Here is a 17,015-nt window from a genome sequence, read left to right on the forward strand (position 1 = left end):
AAGTCCCATAGTGCTCAGAGCCATTAGAACCTTTGCAAAGAGCTGCCAGAGACCGTGGATGCCTAATAGCAAAATACTCCGAAGATATGTGTTATATGTGTTAACTATCTCTTAAAGTTCATCACTGGAGTTCTGGTTCACTCTGCATTCGTCATTTACTTTCTTCACTGTCTATAACGGTGGTAAACTGCGATGTTGCCTATTACGTAAATGTTATAAGTTATAATTTATTCAATTCCACCTATTACCTCGCTTAATGGCAAGTTAAATAACTCTTCAGAAAAGCTGCGTGGCGAAGTGATGGCTGCAGCACTAACTGTAAGCATTCTACCAGCATGAGCAGGTGAATAAATTTCCTGTACAGTTTCCACATTAGAGCATGTGAATAAATGTCCTGTACAGTAACTTTAGGTCTTATCTTCTAGTAGGCAGCCAGGAATTGAAAGCTACATAGGACACCGGCCGTGTAAGAAATTTTACTATGCAGGTTAGACTGTGTACTGCAGACCACATTCACCTGCTTTACAAATATCACAGAGAACGTGTCAGCGTTATTGTTTCAGTAGCCGCAGAGTCTCCTTTGGAATCGAGCTTAATGCGTTACCAAAATTAACATAGCGTTTTCGCAGTGCGCAACAAGTCTTTACTGACGTACTGCCCGTATACCTCGTTAAGCTCGGAGTTTATGTGTAGCCGAGTGCATAGCTTAAACGCGGAGGGAGACGTCGCGGGCTCAGTTAAGTCGCAACCCAAACACTGGTTTCTTTGTACGAGGGAGGCAGCACAGGAATGCGGCAGACGCGCGGGAGCTCTCCCCGCTGCCTCGCGGGATCCTATCTGCTTAATTTCCGCCGTAAAGCGGCCGCGCCGAAGAACGCGAGCCGGCGGCTGAGTTACGAGCGTTTAATACCACGGCTCCAACTTTACTGCACCGGTTGATGACGAACAAGCAAAAGCATAGTTCAAGGGAACTCCATTACGGGCGCCGTTCGCGGATCTTAAATCAAAAATGTTGAAAAGGCGCGCGCGATAAGGGCGACATCGAAGGGGAGGGGAACTGGCACACCGCGGCTCGCGCGCTAACCACAGATACCATCTGCGGCAGGCGCTGCGCACAAAGCGAGTGCGCCGCTCAGCCGGTTTCGTCACCCCAGCCGGGAAACTGCCGGCCGCCGGCGGCGTCTGAGGGTAGCCCTGCGCGGCCCGTGGGCCGTCTGTCGTCCTCGTCCGAAGGAAACACTTCACCGCGTGAGCGCACCGCCAAGTTCCGCGACTCTCTGCCAGCTGGGAAGTACTGGAGACAGAACGCCAGTCGCGCTTCTAGATGAAGAGATGTAGTGGCTCGTTGGGGATGCCGGAACATCCGATCGAGATCTTCGCAAAGCGAAGGGCTCCAGGTTTCAAGCCAAAGGGAGCAGTATAGTGAACAGACAGGCGACGGGAAAGTTTTGACAGTGCTAGCCTGTGCAGTGTTTGGGGAACCTCGAGCAGTGTTTCCATTTCGTGACTCAGGACTGCGCAACCCCGACTGGTGTCAAGGTATTTCGGTCCTAACCAGCTGTGTCAACCTGCCGACGTCGGTCTGCTACGGGATCCCAAAGTCACGACGTAAGCTCAAATTTATAACGTTCCTGGAGAGAAACAAGGACCTCTTACAGAATCTACACGAATTCGGGAAACACCACTCAAGGCGTCCTGCAAACAATAGAAGCAATGGAACAGAAAGATGCCGACTTCCAATTTTTCCACATCGTCAACTACCAACCGACATCCGACGTGCGGAGTATCTTCGTAAATACCAGGGCCACTCCAAAAGAAATGCACATTATTATTTTAAAAATCCATCTTTTATTCTACATGTTTGAAACTTTTACAGTGTGTAGATACATTCTTTGGGAACAATATTTTCATTTCTCCACATAATTTCCATCCCTCTCAACTGCCTTACGCCATCTTGGAACCAGCACCTGTATACCCGCACGGTAAAATTCTGGACCAACCTGCTGGAGCCACTGTTTGGTAGCGTGCACAAGGGAGTCATCATCTTCAAACCTTGTTCCACGAACAGAGTCTTTCAGTTTCCTAAAGAGATGATACTCACATGGAGCCAGGTCAGGACTGAAAGGCTGGTGTTTCAGTGTTGCCCATCCGAGTTTTGTGATCGCTTCCACGGTTTTTTGACTGACATGTGGCCGTGCATTGTCGTGCAACAGCAAAACATCCTGCTTTTGCCTATGTGGTCCAACACGACTCAGTCCAGCTTTAAGTTTCTTCAGAGTTGTCACATATGCATCAGAATTTATGATGGTTCCACTTGGCATGATGTCCACAAGCAAGAGTCCTTCGGAATCGAGAAACACCGTAGCCATAACTTTTCCAGCAGAATGTGTGGTTTTGAATTTTTTTTTCTTGGGTGAATTTGCATGACGCCACTCCATTGATTGCCTCTTCGTCTCTCGTGAAAAATGTTGGAGCCATGTTTCATCACATGTCACAATTCTTCCAAGAAATTCATCTCCACCATTCTCGTACTGTTCCAATCTTTTTTCTTGTTTCTTTGTGAGCCACTGTCAACATCCTGGGAACCCACCTGGCACAAACCTTTTTTAACGCCAACACTTTCAGTATTGTGCAAACATTTCCTTCCCCTATCCCGGCGCAGCGTGACAATTCGTTCACTGTGATGCGTCTGTCAGCAGTCACCAATTCGTTAACTGTCTGCACATTGCGTGGAGTGTGTGCAGTACGAGGCCTGCCGGTGCGAGGACAATTCTCAATACTGCCGTGCCCGCTTTCATCAAGTAACTTCCTTGCCCACCGACTAAGTGTACTGCGATCGACAGCAGCATCTCCAGACACCTTTTTCAACCTCTTGTGGATGTTTCCCACTGTGTCGTTTTCACAGCACAGGAATTCTATGACAGCACGTTGCTTCTGCCGAACGTCAAGTGTAGCAGCCATCCTGAAGACACGCTGTGACGGCGCTACTTACGGGAACAGGTTCAACTAAATTTGAAAACAAGCGGGAACGATGTATCTACACACAGTAAAACTTTCACACATGCAGAATGAAAACTGTATTTTTACAAAAATAGTGTGCATTTCTTTTGCAGTGACCCTCGTATGTGTATGTGTTAACCTACTAGACGCTAGTACATTGTACTGCACGGCGAATGTTCCGCATAAACGAAAGTAGCATCAGGTCCGTCTCACTATTAACATACGACTAACACTGCCGGGAAAAAAGGACAAAACACAATCGAACAAGTTCGAGGACGAAGGGTAAAGAGGGCAGTAATAAAATTGTGAGTTAATGGAACAAGTTCGTTTCCAAACAAGACAGGCAATGCGTATCTTCGATGCTGCTCTGTTGTATACTTGTTTCGAGTGCAATACTGGTACAAAGACAAACGTGGGTAAGAAGTCTTTACGTAACTATTCTCTTACGAGTCACCGGAGACCGTAGGTCGAAAATACCCGCCGACAACGTCCGAAATTTTGTCCGCGGAGTTCAGGTTAATGCGATTTGACGCGACCTAAAGACCGATAACACTTTATTCGGTGATATCGCCGCGAGACCATCCATTTATATAGCGTAGAGGACGTTACGTATAGCTACGGTGTGCCAAAACAGTGTAACTCGTTAGAAGGGGAGGGACTACAACGAATTCCGAGGCACAGTCACTATCAACAGTGCGCCGGCCCACGACGCGGCTGGCAGAGACGCAGAGTGGGACGTGTGACGCTGGCGCTGCACTCACCTGCACGACCTCGGTGCCGGGGGCGGCGTTCTCGACGACGGAGGCGTAGTAGGAGGCGTTGTGGAAGCGCAGGCTGGGCGGCTCGGCGGCGGCGGCGCCGTGGGCGTCGGCGACGCGCACCTCGACGAGGCCGGCGCTGGAGCGCGGCGGGTTGCCCTTGTCGCGCGCCAGCACGTGCAGCTGCAGCAGGCGGCCCGCGTCCCCCGCCAGGCTGTCGGCCGCCGTCACCACGCCCGTGTTGGGGTTCACGCGGAACTTGGCCGGCGGGGCGCCCGCGAACCTGCGCACCGCACCGCACCGCACTCACACACACTCCGTCTAATCCTGCGCCACCTGCTCCGGTATACCGCGGACGTAAAACCTGTTTTGTGTCGGAATCTCTCCTTTCTTAAGCCTCTGTAACTTCATACCAGGGTACGACTTAAACTAATGAATACTCTCAATTGTCAAAACAAACAGTACTATAACATTTACAGTGTTGCGCCACCTGTACGGGCACGTTCCGAAAGCCAATAAATAAAAGTAGAAAAAGAAAAAAAAAAGGATGTGCCTGCTCCGCGTCCACTAGATCTTTCGTGTACACAAAAACGAGCTTGTCACACGAAAATATTCACCAAGTCAACGAGACTAGGAAATCCCATTCCTTATTTAAACCGAGACATCAACTAGTTATCTGCTTGTTTCATCCTCATCAACAAAAACACGACAATATCTGCGTACATAAACACTGCTGGAACCAACGCTACTTATCTGGTTTCATCCGTGACAAAAACATTCCTTTAGTACCACTGATATCCTTGAGAGGCACAACCGCGACAGAACTATTCTACCTGCCGCGGGACATATATTAGACAGGAAAATGCCCTCACACTTCATATGGAAGGTAATAATTCCACTTACAAAGAAAAAGGCGCTCATAGGGGTGAACATACTCTATGCCCCAGTGTGTCCTCCGTTCTCCTGTATACTTCGACGTCTAGAAATGGAATTGCACCATTCTTTTCTACTTCGAGAGTGAGCTGTATGTTCCCGTAAGTTATGGTTGCAAAATAAAGATAAGAATTATTTACAGGAGGATGGAAAAGCTGGTGGAAGCTCACCTCAGGGAAGGTTTCGTTTCGGAGAAATGTAGGAACATCCGAGGCAATATTGCCCCTAAGATTTACCTTAGAAGATAGGTCAGAGAAAGGCAAACTCGCGTTCATAGCATTCATAGACTCAGAGAAAGCTTTTGACAATGTCGACTGCCATAAATTCTTTGAAATTCTGAAGGCAGCAGACGCATAATACAGGGAGCGAGAGGTTATTTATAAATTGTACAGAAACAAGAAGGTATGAAAAGGATGTACTGTAGTTGATGAGAACGTAGTGAGACAGGGATGTAGCCTGCCCTCGATGTTATTCAGTCTGTACACCGATCAGCGAAAAATTTGGAGAAACAATTATATTTCAGGGACAAGAAATAGAAATTTGAGCATTGCCGATGGCATTGCAATTCTGTCAAAGATAGAAAAGGATTAGAAGAGTAGTTGGACGGAATGGTGAGTGTCTTAAGAGGACGATATTAAAAGAAAAAAAAAAGCCAAAACAAGGTTAACGAAACGTAGTCGAATTAAATCGGGCGATGCTGAGAGAATTAGGATAGGACATGAGATAATAAATATAGTAGTTTTGCTATTTGGGTAGTAACGTAATCCAGTTCTGCAAGTTTCTCATGTTCATGAAGTGAAAGAGGAGTTAAGGAAAAATATAGGCACCGATGAATTCCCAGAATCAAACACGTTGACAGTTGCACTTTCCTATCTACTGCACAACGCGGCTGTGCAGTGCAAGTCGGTTGTGGAGGTTTCTCACAACCGTGTAGTTTAATGAGACGTAAAGCAGGATGTGGAGAGCGATAGTCCCAATTCAAGCAGGCTGTCGGTAATACTTTTTGTATCAACAGTACGAAGTTGTACAGTCGGAGTTGACTCTGCACACACCTCACAACAACACAGTCTGACAGTGAGGGTTTGCCAGTTGGCTCTCCACGCGGTGTAACAGTGCTGCACGCGGTACGTACCCGAAGACGACCTCTCCGTTGGCTCCGGCGTCGGCGTCCTCGGCGGTGAGCCGCACCACGACGTGGCCCGGCTGCGTGTAGGCGGGCACGACGGCCGTGAAGGGGTGGCTGGTGAAGGCGGGCGCGTTGTCGTTCACGTCGCTCACCGACACCGTGACGGGCACGCGCGTCGAGCGCGCGTCGTAGCGGCCGCCGTCGGTGGCCACCACTTGGAAGCTGTACGAGCGCTGCCGCTCGTAGTCGAACAACCTGCGGCATCCCACACACACCCGACTCACACTCCGCGCCCTCCTCTGGCCCCCACTGCCACCTGCCGGTCCACCGTGCGAAAGCGGCGAAACCAGCTGGGGGCTGCCCACTCGCGACAGAGCTCATCAGCTCAGTACTTGTAACGTAACACGGATTTGGAGCTCTTTTGTGTATCACTTATTTTAGAAAGTGCAAGCATTAAAATAATAAAGTAGTGATTCCGTGTTTTTGGGAGCTAGTAGGTAGTACGAATTCATTCAGAATGGAAGTACGTATGTGACGCTGTTGAGAAGATACGAGAACAGTTAACGAACGAATTAAGAGGAGCTCTGCTAGGAACGTAACGGGTCAGCATAGCCCATATGCAAGTGCAGTAGAGACTTCGAAAGAATTTAAATGTGAATCTCTGAAAGACAGGGACATTGTGCTCCGGAGATCCTCTGCGATAAATTTAAGCCGGCCGGAGTGGCCGTGCGGTTCTAGGCGCTACAGTCTGGAACCGAGCGACCGCTACGGTCGCAGGTTCGAATCCTGCCTCGGGCATGGATGTGTGTGATGTCCTTAGGTTAGTTAGGTTAAATTAGTTCTAAGTTCTAGGCGACTGATGACCTCAGTAGTTAAGTCGCCGGCCAGTGTGGCCGAGCGCTTCTAGGCGCTTCAGTCCGGAACCGCGCGACTGCTACGATCGCAGGTTCGAATCCTGCCTCGGGCATGGATGTGTGTGATGTCCTTGGGTTAATTAGGTTTAAGTAGTTCTAAGTTCTAGGGAACTGATGACCTGAGATGTTAAGTCCCATAGTGCTCAGAGCCATCTGAAGCCATAGTTAAGTCGCATAGTGCTCAGAGCCATTTGAACCATTTGATAAATTTAGAGAATCGGTATTCGATGAAAATCACTTACCAATTCTGCTATTTCCGTCGTAGGAATGGCGAGAGTGAAAGGGGCTAGAAAGCATATCGAGACATACAGATTCTCATATCTCAGTATAAGAATGGAGTAAGATGCAAATCGCTCACGTTCCTCTTAAGTACCCTCCACCATATATTGTAGAGTGACTTGCAGAGTATATAAAGAGGACGAACAAAACAAGGGTTCAACAAGAGCTCTCGTCTGATTACAAAGGCACATGTGCTAGTTGAGGTTCAGTATCATACAGCCAAGTGATGCCCGAGCTATAAATAGCAAACACCTGGCAGTCAGTGAGGACCGTTTCGTTACTTAGTCTCAGCTGTCTGAGCTGGCAGGAAGTACAATAATCGTGCATAGTACACGTTTTCTTTACGGGTTGACCTATTGGCGCCGGTGAAGAACAGTTAAATCCAGTCCATCAATTAGTTTAGACGTTTTTCAAATGTCCGATTCCAATGTGTCCGCCCCAGTAGCAGAGCACTGAGTGTCTCCCGGCCCCTCCCTCTCGCCCTCTCTCTCTTTCTCTCTCTTTCTCTCTCTCTCTCTCTCTCTCTCTCTCTGTGTGTGGAGGAACCGACTTCAATTCGCAGTACTGACACGGATTTTACTTCGTGGGGGGCCTGGACCAAAGTCCTCTCAGGCACGTGAGAGGATACTTAAGTGGGAAGCAGCGGCTCCAAGGTCCTGCATTCTGACAACAGCTGCGAGAGCCGTGAGCTGACCCCAGTGACCCTCCGCGTCACATCTAGACGACGCCGTTTGGCAGAGAATGATACGGCGAGCGGTCAGCGTCGCCTGATCCCCTGGTCTTGATTCCGGAAATCTTAATTACAGTGAAATGTGCTCAAAGGTTACGCCATTTAGTTCAAAAGGAGAGGCTAGTAAATAAAGCAGTAGTGGAAGGTCGGACAGTGTCGGGGCAGCGGTTTGTATCTGAGAAGGGCTCTAGCGCTACGTGGGGCACCTAAAGCGCCGCTGTAGTCAGGATCATAACAGCTGTGCGTGTCATCTACTTCTAATGAGTATTCCGGTGCACGAACTTAACAGAGGACTGTTGTGTTCTGTTTGGAGGTGAGCAATATTATAATTTTACTGCGTTTTTACATCCAATACCTGTTATTCTCGATATTGTAGGTTGTGACAATGTAATAACAAGTTATAACAATGGTGACGTTAAACTACACAGAGGTGCAGTCAGGTTGTATAGGAAAAAGCAGTTTCGGGCTGTACCGGAAAAACACATAATTTTTGCTGTCTTAACATTAAGAAGCAGATACGGAAAAGTCACGACATAAATGGAATGAAAATAACATAAAGGAAGTAGTAGAAAAAGTCACATTTCTCCAAATTACAATCGGGGGAGCGAGTGAGAAATATACTGTTCCAAGAAATACTGTATAGCATCCTAGGCTTGTGAGAACATCCACTACAGGAAACAACGTCTTACGACCAATGCAGCCTACGAAAAAGACTGGATTAATCCCAAATTTGTGGGGGTTGGGCTCATGACAATTGCGCCCAAACACATCTGAACAGTCTTAACTATCCGTGTTACAAGTATTTTACTAGAGGCTACAGTTATATTTTGACTTAGCCCTATTCTGTTCAAAACTAATTTAATAACTTCATTATGAATTTCGCTTATTTTTTTCTACTTCCCCCTATGTCGAAACTTAGTACTAACATATATAACTTATACTTAAGTTAATATTTAATTGACTTACTTCAGTATCAGTAGTTATTTACGGTCCAATTAAAACTTTTCCTAAAAAGAATGATTTGTTACGTATAACAATTTCGTGTACGATACAGCCCACCAAAAATTTAAATGACCAAAATGCAACGGATGAAAAAATACAGAAACACCAAACGGCATATATTCTTGCGACACAGAGTTTTATAATTCTAACAAGAATGAGAAGAATGTTGAAATACTATCTTCAGAAAAAATCTATAATTATTTCCTACCCGATCTCACAAAAAATCATAACGAAAATTCGCCGAAAGTGAGTGTACGTTGCTCAATGCCACCGCTGCTAGGTAACGAAACTACAAGTAAAGAAGACAACTACATAAATAAATGAAAATAAGGAAAACATCTGGAGGAGTAAGGTGTCTGAAGTTTAATGTTCACAGACGAACGGAAACATATTTCAGAGCAGGGAGTGGTAGAATTTTTCTTATTTTCTCATCCGACGTACCGGCTGTATTTTAAGGAAAGGCAAGAAAGTATAGGATGGAACGTTGACCCAAATCTTGTTTCGCGAGTTTCGCGGCACATCCACGAATCGAGTCAGAAGGGCAGCGGAAACGGCATACTGCGAGGAGTGGTCAGTGAGAAGTGCGCTGAGTACCTTTAATCGCAGGCCCCCAGCAGAGTGCGAGCGGCCGCGAGTGCTGTGAAGAGGGCGCTCGCTCCCGCCAGCTGAGCCGGGGTGGGTGACAGCGGCGCGGCGGCGCGCCGGGCACTGTACTGCGCTGCACTGGCCGGGACGTTTACGAGCGCCGGTGTGCGCGCCGCTCGTAAATTTCGCGGCGCGAGGAAGTGATTCACTGCCGACCGCAACCCGGCACGCATTTACGCAGGAAGATGCACCGTCTTAACTCGCGACTGCTTTACTTTTTCGCTTGTCAGGCATCTTTCGCTCAGCGGCGCGAAGCTAACGCGCCGCAATGATAATAAAATCAATGTAGCGAACAGCGGCAGACAACCTAGCGCCGGTGCTGCAACTAAAGAGGAGAAGCGCGATTCGCTTCAGTTGGCCTCCCCCTCTAGGCGGTGCATCCTGAGGAGGGGATGAAGACGGCACCCATTCGTCAAGAAACTACGACAATTACGACACTACAAGTGTCGGTCAAGGTGTGTGTTAGGTTACGTATCTTCTCGAGACTGGTCCCGTGTGCTAGTCCCGTTCACTGTTGTGTTCGCCAGGGACAGTTCTACATCTACATCTACATCCATACTCCACAAGCCACCTGACGGTGTGTGGCGGAGGGTACCTTGAGTACCTCTATCAGTTCTCCCCTCTATTCCAGTCTCGTATTGTTCGTGGAGAGAAAGACTGTCGGTATACCTCTGTGTGAACTCTAATCTCTCTGATTTTATCCTCATGGTCTCTTCGCTAGATATACGTAGGAGGGAGCACTATACTGCTTCACTCCTCGGTGAAGGTATGTTCTCGAAACTTCAACAAAAGCCCGTACAGAGCTACTGAGTGTCTCTCCTGCAGAGTCTTCTACTGGAGTTTATGTATCATCTCCGTAAAGCTTTCGCCATTACTAAATGATCCTGTAACGAAGCGCGCTGCTCTCCGTTGGATCTTCTCTATCTCTTCTATCAACCCTATCTGGTACGGATCCCACACTGCTGAGCAATATTCAAGCAGTGGGCGAACAAGCGTACAGTAACCTACTTCCTTTGTTTTCGGATTGCATTTCCTTAAGATTCTTCCTGTGAATCTCAGTCTGGCATCTGCTTTACCGACGATCAACTTGATATGATCATTCCATTTTAAATCACTCCTAATGCCTACTCCCAGATAATTTATGGAATTAACTGCTTCCAGTTGCTGACCTGCTATATTGTAGCTAAATGATAAAGGATCTTTCCTTCTTTGTATTCGCAGCACATTACACTTGTCTACATTGAGATGCAATTGCCATTCCCTGTACCATGCGTCAATTCGCTGCAGATCCTCCTGCATTTCAGTACAATTTTCCATTGTTACAACCTCTCGATATACCACAGCATCATCCGCAAAAAGCCTCAGTGAACTTCCGATGTTATCCACAAGATCATTTATGTATATTGTGAATAGCAACCGTCCTACGCCACTCCCCTGCGGCACACCTGAAATCACTCTTACTTCTGAAGACTTCTCTCCATCGAGAATGACATGCTGCGTTCTGTTATCTAGCAACTCTTCAATCCGATCACACAGTTGGTCTGATAGTCCATATGCTCTTACTTTATTCATTAAAAGTTGCAGGGGAAGAGGAATTTTGTTCGATCTTAAGATGACGGGCCAAGTTGTTCTAATCCTCCTAAATGGCTGCTGGCGTAGCCGACTAGGCCTCTTTCGAATAATTTACCCGTGACGTCTGGTGTTTCCAACATCCTTTGCAGGGAAACTTCTTACATTCATGACAGGAAGCACAGTCTTACAGAATCGCTATAAATGAGAGCAGGAAATGACCAACTGAAGTTCTTCTATTCCGCTCCGTCCGCAGCTAGTGGCCTCGCGGTAGCGTTCTCGCTTCCCGCGCACGGTGTCCCGGGTTAGATTCCCGGCGGGGTCAGGGATTTTCCCTGCCTCGAGATGACTGGGTGTTGTGCCGTCGTCATCATCATCATCATTCATCCACATTAAGGTTGGAGGAAGGCAATGGCAAACCACCTCTACTAGGACCCAGTCTAGTATGGCGGTGCGGGCCTCCCGCATCGTCCCCTACGGTCCTCGGAGAATGGGACCTCAACACTATTGCATTCCCGTTCCTGTCTGCCTGAAGACCTAAAAGTTTTCATTTTGTGGAGCGGTTTGGAGCTCGCGAAATCAAGTAGTCGGCCAGCAGACCTCTCGAGGTGGAGGATCGTGTCTTCAGAAGTCGAGAGTAGGTGATCTTTCGCGATCAGACAAGAGATTTGTTGAAGTACAGAAAATGGAGAGATTCCCTAAGTGCCTTCCGTACGCGGGCGTGATTCCTAGTCGAACCGTTGCGGCTTTCTACGGGAGTGTTGGCGCCCAGCGAGTGTGCCCTCTGCGGTGGAGGTGTGTTTTCATAATCGAATTCAGAAGTCGGGAGAAGCTGATTCTCCGTGATTGGCAGAGTTATTTCCGGTAGTAAGGAAGACTGAGAGATTCTGAAAGTGCTTTTCCACGCGCTGGCGTATATTTCGGGTGGAGCCACTCCGGTTTCCTAGGCGACTGTTGGCGTTCAGCGAGTGCGCACACGCTCAGTGGGCATACTAAGGAAATTAGGATGTGGAGCCCAGTAGTTAACCGGTCGGCGACGTTTAGTTAACCGGTCGGCAGTGTTTACTGAACGAGGTGGACTTCGCGAGGTTTTCACTGAAGCCACTAAATAATACTCATTCCCATGGAAATTTGATTGCAGTGTTTTTGTGTGTCTCTTGACCTACTCTTTTTATACTATATTTCTATTTTGTTTTTGTGAATATTACAGGCTGCAGTTGCTAGTAGGCATCAAGTAGTCGGAATCTTTCTGTAAGTGGTTGGGTTGCTAAACGCTCTTTAATTGCTGACTGTATACTGAGTTTAACCGTGCCTTGCGGTGGAAAGCGAGGCTGGCGATCCTTATTTCGACTGATTTCATACGCCTGTAGCAGTGCGGAGAACTAATCCGGCTCCGTCCATAAACGTTTACGATCAGACTGCGGAGCATTTCGTCAGGTAATTTGTATCGCGCGCCGAAGGTCGCCAAGAGAGTGTAAACTCTGCCCGTGGCCGCAAAGATGAATTTGCGCGGCGCAACGGAAGCCATGAGACAGAAAAGAAAGTCTCTGATGTATTACTTCACACCTTCCTTAGGTTTGCATGCATCTTTGTTTATAACTGAAGTGACCATTCTCTCTGTCTTACCCGCTGAGTTAAGGGTGAAACAGAAATAACTGCTGCATTCTGAAGAAATCATGAAATAAAACGAAATATGAAACGACTGATAAGATTGGCATCTAGCTGTTTTTGAAAATTCATGATTTTTGCTGAATTTGTTCCCTAAGGATACATTCTCCCTCGAGAGAACTAGGGTATAGAAAAGCTAAATTTGTCTTTATATCGATGGCCCTAGAATTGGACTCTGCGCCGAACTAGCTTTAAAAAGGTACGAGATTTTAGTGCGGTCTAAGTGTGTGAGACAAGCAGCAGTTTTTTTTCTTGTTGTTTCTAGACTTACGGTACTGGAGCGCGAATCAAAGAAATATCGACGAAACAAGAACCTAAAATATGAATATTGTGCGTTACTTTGTCAAACAAGTAGCTTGGAGGATGTGAGAAATGTGTCGTAGTCAACTGAAGCTCCAAGTGCATTCTTCGGTGTATGGTGTCGCTTATTGTAAGTTCGCAGCTTTTGGTACTCCGCGCTCTAATCAGATTTTTGAAGTACTGTTACCTCCCTTCACTTCTCCTCCTTTACTCAATCCTCCTTCTTTGAAATCTGATTTAATGTAAAATAAAGCAAACTGGGCCAACTGTCCCGCAGTACGAGCTTCATAACAAACACCGACGCAACTCCGCGATCTTTGCGTTCCGTGGTTAGATGTAAACAGTTCGGCTTGCTGAGCTTTTCAAGTTGGAAAATAGTAACTGAGTCTTTACAGTCTCTTAGGATGTCTGAAGAGTCATATCAAGTTGGCACCCGACTTTCGAGAGATATAGATTTTTCTCAGTTCTTGGTAGTTATGCTATAGTTCTAGAATTCACTGTACAAAATTTGAATAATTCCGCAGAATTTCGAGAAAAAATTATCGTCACAATTTTGAATAGCTCCAGAAGAGTTCTACATAAAACCGTAAGTGAATAGGATGCTGCTGTCACCGATGACGTAAAATTCTTCCAAGCCGAGGAGACGTTTCAGTTCTGGTAGACTGTTCATTTTTGTGGGTGTTATGGTTCAGTTACACTTGAGCGACAACTGCAGAGGAGCACTGACTGAACGAAGATAATTATATAGTTCAATCTAGCGTATGTTTCTCAGCGACGTCTTCTTTGTTATCCGATTGTTACGTACTTCTTGCCTTAAGGGCATGTCATCCAAATATTCGCCTTTTCTTTTAATAGAGTTTCATGGTGTTCTTCTGTTTGATAAATGTCCTGGAGCTAGTATGTGACCATGATCGTCTTGCAAAGCTGAAAATAAGTTTTCGCTGCCTCTAATAAATAAATTAAAAGAGCACCGCGAATTCCTGTGACGAAATGTCCGCAGTACTTCAGATTCTAGAACGCTACACACTGAAAATAGTACGTTACCGTGACCATGAAAAACGCTGCAAAATCGACCCCTGCCACAATATTATTTTGAATGGTTCATTTAAATTAGACAACGAAGCACTGTGTAATCGTCGCGCAGATGGCCAACCAGTTGGGAGTCGGGCAGTTCTCGTACCTGAGGACAAAGTTTTCCGAGTTCAGAAGTGGTTTCTTTCTTTTTTTTTGTATGTAATTTGAGTCCGTCATTACTGCACAATAAATGTGTGGTGTGCGTACTGTAAGACCTTCGGTACACACACCATCAGATTATTTGACTTGTCGGTCTAACGAAGTAGGCGAGTGTCAGCAATATGTCTCGTGGTCTTATCGTGGCGTGTTTATCTTCTGTCGTTAGGTCAGACGATAGCAATGCCACTTGCACGCTTAGAGTAGCAGATTGACGGTGATCACCTTTAAACAGAACTTGATTAATTTTCACACACATTTATTAAAATAATAACAAGCATAAAAATAACTTAACTTGGTTCTGGATGCTATTTACAATTGGCAATCTGAAGTTCCTTTGGTGTTGGCACGTTAATCTTATTCTCACATATCTCTGATACTTGACAAAGTGTCTATACATTTCTCTTCATGGCTATGTACAGGAATATGATAATCTTATTAGGCGCAGACTGAAACTTAACTATAGACTAATGCAGACTGACTAATCAGAGGTCTCTACACTCGTTATAATACCTCGCGCGTTCATGTATCACTGCGCGAGTGTGATCCGCGAGGAGAAAAGATTCTACGCTAGCAACAATCTCATTGGCTGCGTTACATATTAATACGGGGATCGGCGGAAGCAGAATATGGTCCGTCTCTATGGCAGCGCCATCTCGTAGTGCGGAGACGGACGAGCGCTGCGCGTGCGCTGTTGTGCTTAGCGGGGCGCGCTCTAGTGGGAAAGTTGTGTACATGCTGACTACGCGGAACTATGTACACAACAAAATGCCATTAGATTTTCTGTAGAACTGTTGGGGGGGGGGTATTCAGAAATATGATCATAATTTTTATTCGCAAATAAGTTTTATACAAGATTAAAAAATCTTCCCGAGTACTGTCGTTTTCTTCGTGAAATTGTGCACAACTATCCAAAATTTGTACAGTGAACTCTAGAACTATAGCACGTCCATCAAAATCTCCGAACAACACGTATATTTTTCGAAAGTCATGTGCGTAGTTCACCAAAGTTGTCTCGAGCCTTAGGAGATGGACAGTAAGGCACAGAAAGATGCCTTAGGCAACGGTCTAACATCCACATAATAAGACTCACCAATAGTGCAAATATGGACTGTGAGAACACTGTGACATTAAAGAAGAAAAACTAACCACTGTCTTACAGTTGGCGAGTGCCATTATTCGACGCGCTGTCGTCGTAGTGGCGCGACATAATACGTCTTGCTCGCATCGACGGTGGCTGCGCGTCAGAGATACTGCGGAATCCGGCGTGTCCCCGATAGTTTCGAGTACTCGCCGGCCCCACACACAAGTGACTGCGCCGATGTCAGATAACGTTTCAAGGTGGAGGCAAACGAGTCAGTAGGAAAATGGCATTCTGGCGCGGTGTGTCTGCGATGTTAGACAGCGGCGCATCGGCGATGCAGCGATTATGCTGATAAAACAAGCGATGGGGCAGCCGGCCGGCCGGTTAATGGTGGCACTTGGCCGCCGTCTCGCGAGTCGCGCGCGTAAAAAGAGCAGCAGCGATAGGGGCGGCGGGCGGGCGGCAGGGGCCAAGTGTGACGCCGCCTAACAAGTGTCTGCCGTATTGAGGGGGGAGGGCTTTCGGCTGAGTAACGAGCCGTGGGCGGGGTGCGGTGGGGTGGGGGAGGCGAACTCTGACCCCAGCCGGCAGCGGCTGCGCGAGATGGCGGGCCGCGATGGCGGGGGCGGGGGCAGCGGGGGCAGCGGCGGCGGAGGCAGATAGGACGCGAGATAGCCGCTTGTCAGCGCCCGGACGCCGCCTGTCCGTCAAGGCGCGCCGTGGGCCGCATACGAGCGGCCGCGCCGAGCCGAGCCGCCGGCAAAAACTGTTTACTCTAGTTGGAACTGGCGCTGGCGCTGGCGCAGTCGGCCCGACTGAATCGGATTAAGAGAGACGCGACGGAGCGCTCGCTGCGGCTACCGGCAGACGGTTTTGACGCCCGCCTGTGGCGTACCGGCGTCCGAGCGGGCTGTCGCCGCACCTGCCAGCCGCCGGCCCTGGGAAAGCGCGCCGGGCTCGGCGTGACGGCGACTCAGGTGCCTCGGCAGTGACGTGGCAGCAGGCAGGGGGGCGGGGCGGGGCGTCTCGCCGACGGAGACGTTACTCGTGGCGGAAGACTGACTCGGCTCGAGGAGCTGGGCGTGGCCGGGCCGGACGAACCGCTCCAGCGTTTGTACGATGTAAGTGATGCAACAACGGGTGTGATCCATTCTGCTGTAGTTCATTCTGTCACAGTTGACGATTTTGGGGGAAGAGACCAAACTGCGAGGTCATCGGTCTCATCAGATTAGGGAAGGATGGGGAAGGAAGTCGGCCGCGCCCTCTCAAAGGAACCACCCCGGCATTTGCCTGAAGCGATTTAGGGAAATCACGGAAAATCTACATCGGGATGGCCGCACGCGGGATTGAACCGTCGTCCTCCCGAATGCGAGTCCAGCGTGCTAACCACTGCGCCACCTCGCTCTGTCACAGTGATCTGTCCGTTCTGTACTACATAACGTTTCCGAAACAACCCTCCGATTTCTCAAGACTACACGAATGGAGATAGAAACTTTAAATTTTACCAACGTCCCTTCTCCGTGACAACGATCTAGGGACATACAATGAGCAAGGATTAAGAAAATACCCTCCTTTGGAACACAACTAGCGCTATGTTCTCTTTATGTTAAGAGTGCTACAGACAGCGGATCTCAAATTTATTTCATATTTCTGAAAATGCAGAAGGCTTTCCGTACCTTTCCCGGCAAGTGGCCTCTACCGATGCTGCGTGCCTAAGGTTGTACGACTGGTTTTGTGACCTCTGGCAAGAAAGTTCAGTATTCGTAGTACCTGTCTT

General features: G+C 47.8%; 1 protein-coding gene across 1 annotated transcript in view; it reads right to left on the minus strand.

The window, feature by feature from the left end:
* Nucleotides 1-17,015, minus strand: part of LOC126092406 (protein dachsous-like) — a gene marked incomplete at its 5' end in the record, with an annotated part of 322,105 nt that overhangs the window by 60,817 nt on the left and 244,273 nt on the right. The window contains 2 exons of the mRNA XM_049907980.1: nt 3,762-4,041; nt 5,824-6,072. Of these exons, the coding sequence (XP_049763937.1) occupies nt 3,762-4,041; nt 5,824-6,072 (529 nt within the window). The remainder of the gene's footprint in view (nt 1-3,761; nt 4,042-5,823; nt 6,073-17,015) is intronic.

The sequence above is a fragment of the Schistocerca cancellata genome, chromosome 7, assembly GCF_023864275.1.
Source record: "Schistocerca cancellata isolate TAMUIC-IGC-003103 chromosome 7, iqSchCanc2.1, whole genome shotgun sequence".
NCBI lineage: Eukaryota > Metazoa > Arthropoda > Insecta > Orthoptera > Acrididae > Schistocerca > Schistocerca cancellata.